Below are 2,279 nucleotides of genomic sequence, written 5' to 3'. Positions count from 1 at the left end.
CCGATATCCATGGGGGAAGGTCGCCTTTAGAGCCACCCTCAAGGGTTTAGACAAGAACATGAAACATCCCAATCTCTCATATTATGAGAAGAAGAAAAATACTGATGATCCTTATGCTCCTTTTGCATATAACAATTATGGGTTCGCATTGGCACTTTAAGTGTAGATGTATGAAGTCATCCAAAACTTTGTCCCTAAATTCGCCAAAAAGAATCAGCTTAATGACCCTCTACGCCTAAGGTTTTTACTCTATCATTCGACTAGGAAAAACACCTTGATCGAGATAAAGTTTGCCCTTAAGACCACGGATGTGACTGAGATGGAAGAGTCCTCTATGGAGAAGAGGTTATACAGTGGTGAGGAATTTGAACAAATGGACGAGACAACTGATAATTTTTTTGAGGGATTTACTGAAGGGAAGTTAATCAAAGAGGATTTTGATGAAGATGAAAGTGAACATGAAGAATGTACTCCCAAATCTGCCCCATGAAGAGAAAGGCTGAAGGTACTCTCAAAGAAGCAATCAACTTGAAGAGGAAGCTTGCTTTTGAATCAAGTCAACGGGCTCCAACACCTTTTGTTGGTGTTGGATGTAAATGTGATGAGCTGAAAGAGGAGGTGAAAGAGCTAAAAATAGAGTTGAAGAAGGAGCTGAAAGAGCTAAAAATAGAGCTCATCAAAGAGCTAAAAATCACAATCAAAGAAACTCAACAAACTCACCGAGATTCTCTGAAGAAGATGATTTTTAGTATGTTCCAACATTTATTAGATAAATCCAACAAAAGGATGGTCATATTATTAACCAAATTAGATGATATGGAGGAGTAGATGAAGAAGAAGAAGAAGAGCAAGGTGGACAAGAAGAAGGAGAAGACAAGTAAGATTTTGAATTTTGAACTTAACGATTCGCTAAGTACCTCGCGATTTGCTAAGTACACAGCGATTCGCTAAGTACCTCGGGATTCGCTAAGTACATATCTGACCATAATGTTGCTATTTTGTAGGTGAAGGATTCTAAGGATGTGAAGGTCGAAGAATTCGAAGAGGAGAACAGAAAGGTTGACCAGAATAAGGAGAAGACTGAGGTAAGATTTTGAATTTTAAAATTAACGATTCGTTAAGTACATATCTGACTAGTAACTCTTTTGCAGGTGAAGGTCGAAGAAATCGAAGAGCAAGGTTGACCAGAATGAGGAGAAGACTAAGGTAAGATTTTGAAGTTTGAACTTAACGATTCGTTAAGTACATATATGACCAATAACTATTTTGCAGGTGAAGGTCGAAGAAATCGAAGAGGAGAAGAGCAAGGTTGACCAGAATGAGGAAAAGACCGAGGTAAGATTTTGAATTTTGCACTTTACATTTCGTTAAGTACATATCTGACCAGAATGTTGCTATTTTGCAGGTGAAGGATTCTAAGGATGTGAAGGTTGAAGAATTCGAAGAGGAGAAGAGCAAGGTTGACTAGAAGGAGGAGACTGAGGTAAGATTTTGAATTTTGAACTTAACGATTCGCTAAGTACCTCACGATTCGCTAAGTACCTCGCGATTCGCTAAGTACATATCTGACCAGAATGTTGCTATTTTGCAGGATGAGAAGATCGATATTGTGGATGATGTGGCTGTGGAGGATGATGAGAAGATGGATGTTGTGGATGATGTGGCTGTGGAGGATGATGAGAAGATGGATGTTGTGGATAATCTGAAAGTGAAGGTGAAGGATCTGAAAGTGAAGATGAATGATGAGGAGAGTGTGGATGTGAGGAAGGATGTGAAAGTGAAGGATGTGATGATGCAAAAAGTAATTGAGAGTAAGAAGAAGAAGGTTGAAGATGACAATGATGATTTCAAGCTATACAATACTCCTCCTAAAGGAAAATTTGGGAGGAGAGTGAGGAAGCCGAAAAAAGATGAATCGTACATCAACCCTTCTTTGTCAAAACTGCAAAGACAAATGATCAAATAAAAGTCAATCCCCTTCAAAAATTTGAAGATGAGTTGCTGGATAAAGTAAAAGAGTGGTTGGATGATCTAAAAACCAATGATGTGAAAAAGGATGTAGCGACTTGCGAAGTAGGGAAAGATATGTTTGTTAGAGTTCTAATAAGGTTGACATGGCTTGAAGACACTATAAGTCATGCAATTCATTATTCTTAATGTCTTCTCTATGTACTTAGCGAATCGCTAGGTCCTTAGCGAATCACTATGTACTTAGCGATTCGCGAAGTACTTAGCGAATCTGTTAGGTCAAATTATTTTGACTAAGTGTTGAAATAATT

General features: G+C 38.3%; 1 protein-coding gene across 1 annotated transcript; it reads left to right on the top strand.

Moving 5' to 3' along the window:
* The first annotated feature begins 486 nt into the window (after positions 1 to 486).
* On the top strand, positions 487 to 1,966 carry LOC124934218 (227 kDa spindle- and centromere-associated protein-like). Its single transcript, XM_047474719.1, has 5 exons — positions 487 to 789; positions 1,005 to 1,085; positions 1,273 to 1,335; positions 1,406 to 1,459; positions 1,592 to 1,966. The coding sequence occupies exons 1-5, from the start codon at positions 487 to 489 to the stop codon at positions 1,964 to 1,966; spliced, it is 876 nt and encodes a 291-aa protein (XP_047330675.1).
* The last annotated feature ends 313 nt before the right edge of the window (positions 1,967 to 2,279 follow it).

The sequence above is a fragment of the Impatiens glandulifera genome, chromosome 1 (genome assembly GCF_907164915.1).
Source record: "Impatiens glandulifera chromosome 1, dImpGla2.1, whole genome shotgun sequence".
Classification (NCBI taxonomy): domain Eukaryota; kingdom Viridiplantae; phylum Streptophyta; class Magnoliopsida; order Ericales; family Balsaminaceae; genus Impatiens; species Impatiens glandulifera.
The sequence above is the reverse complement of the archived record's forward strand: the minus strand, read 5'-3'. Positions and strand labels throughout refer to the sequence as shown.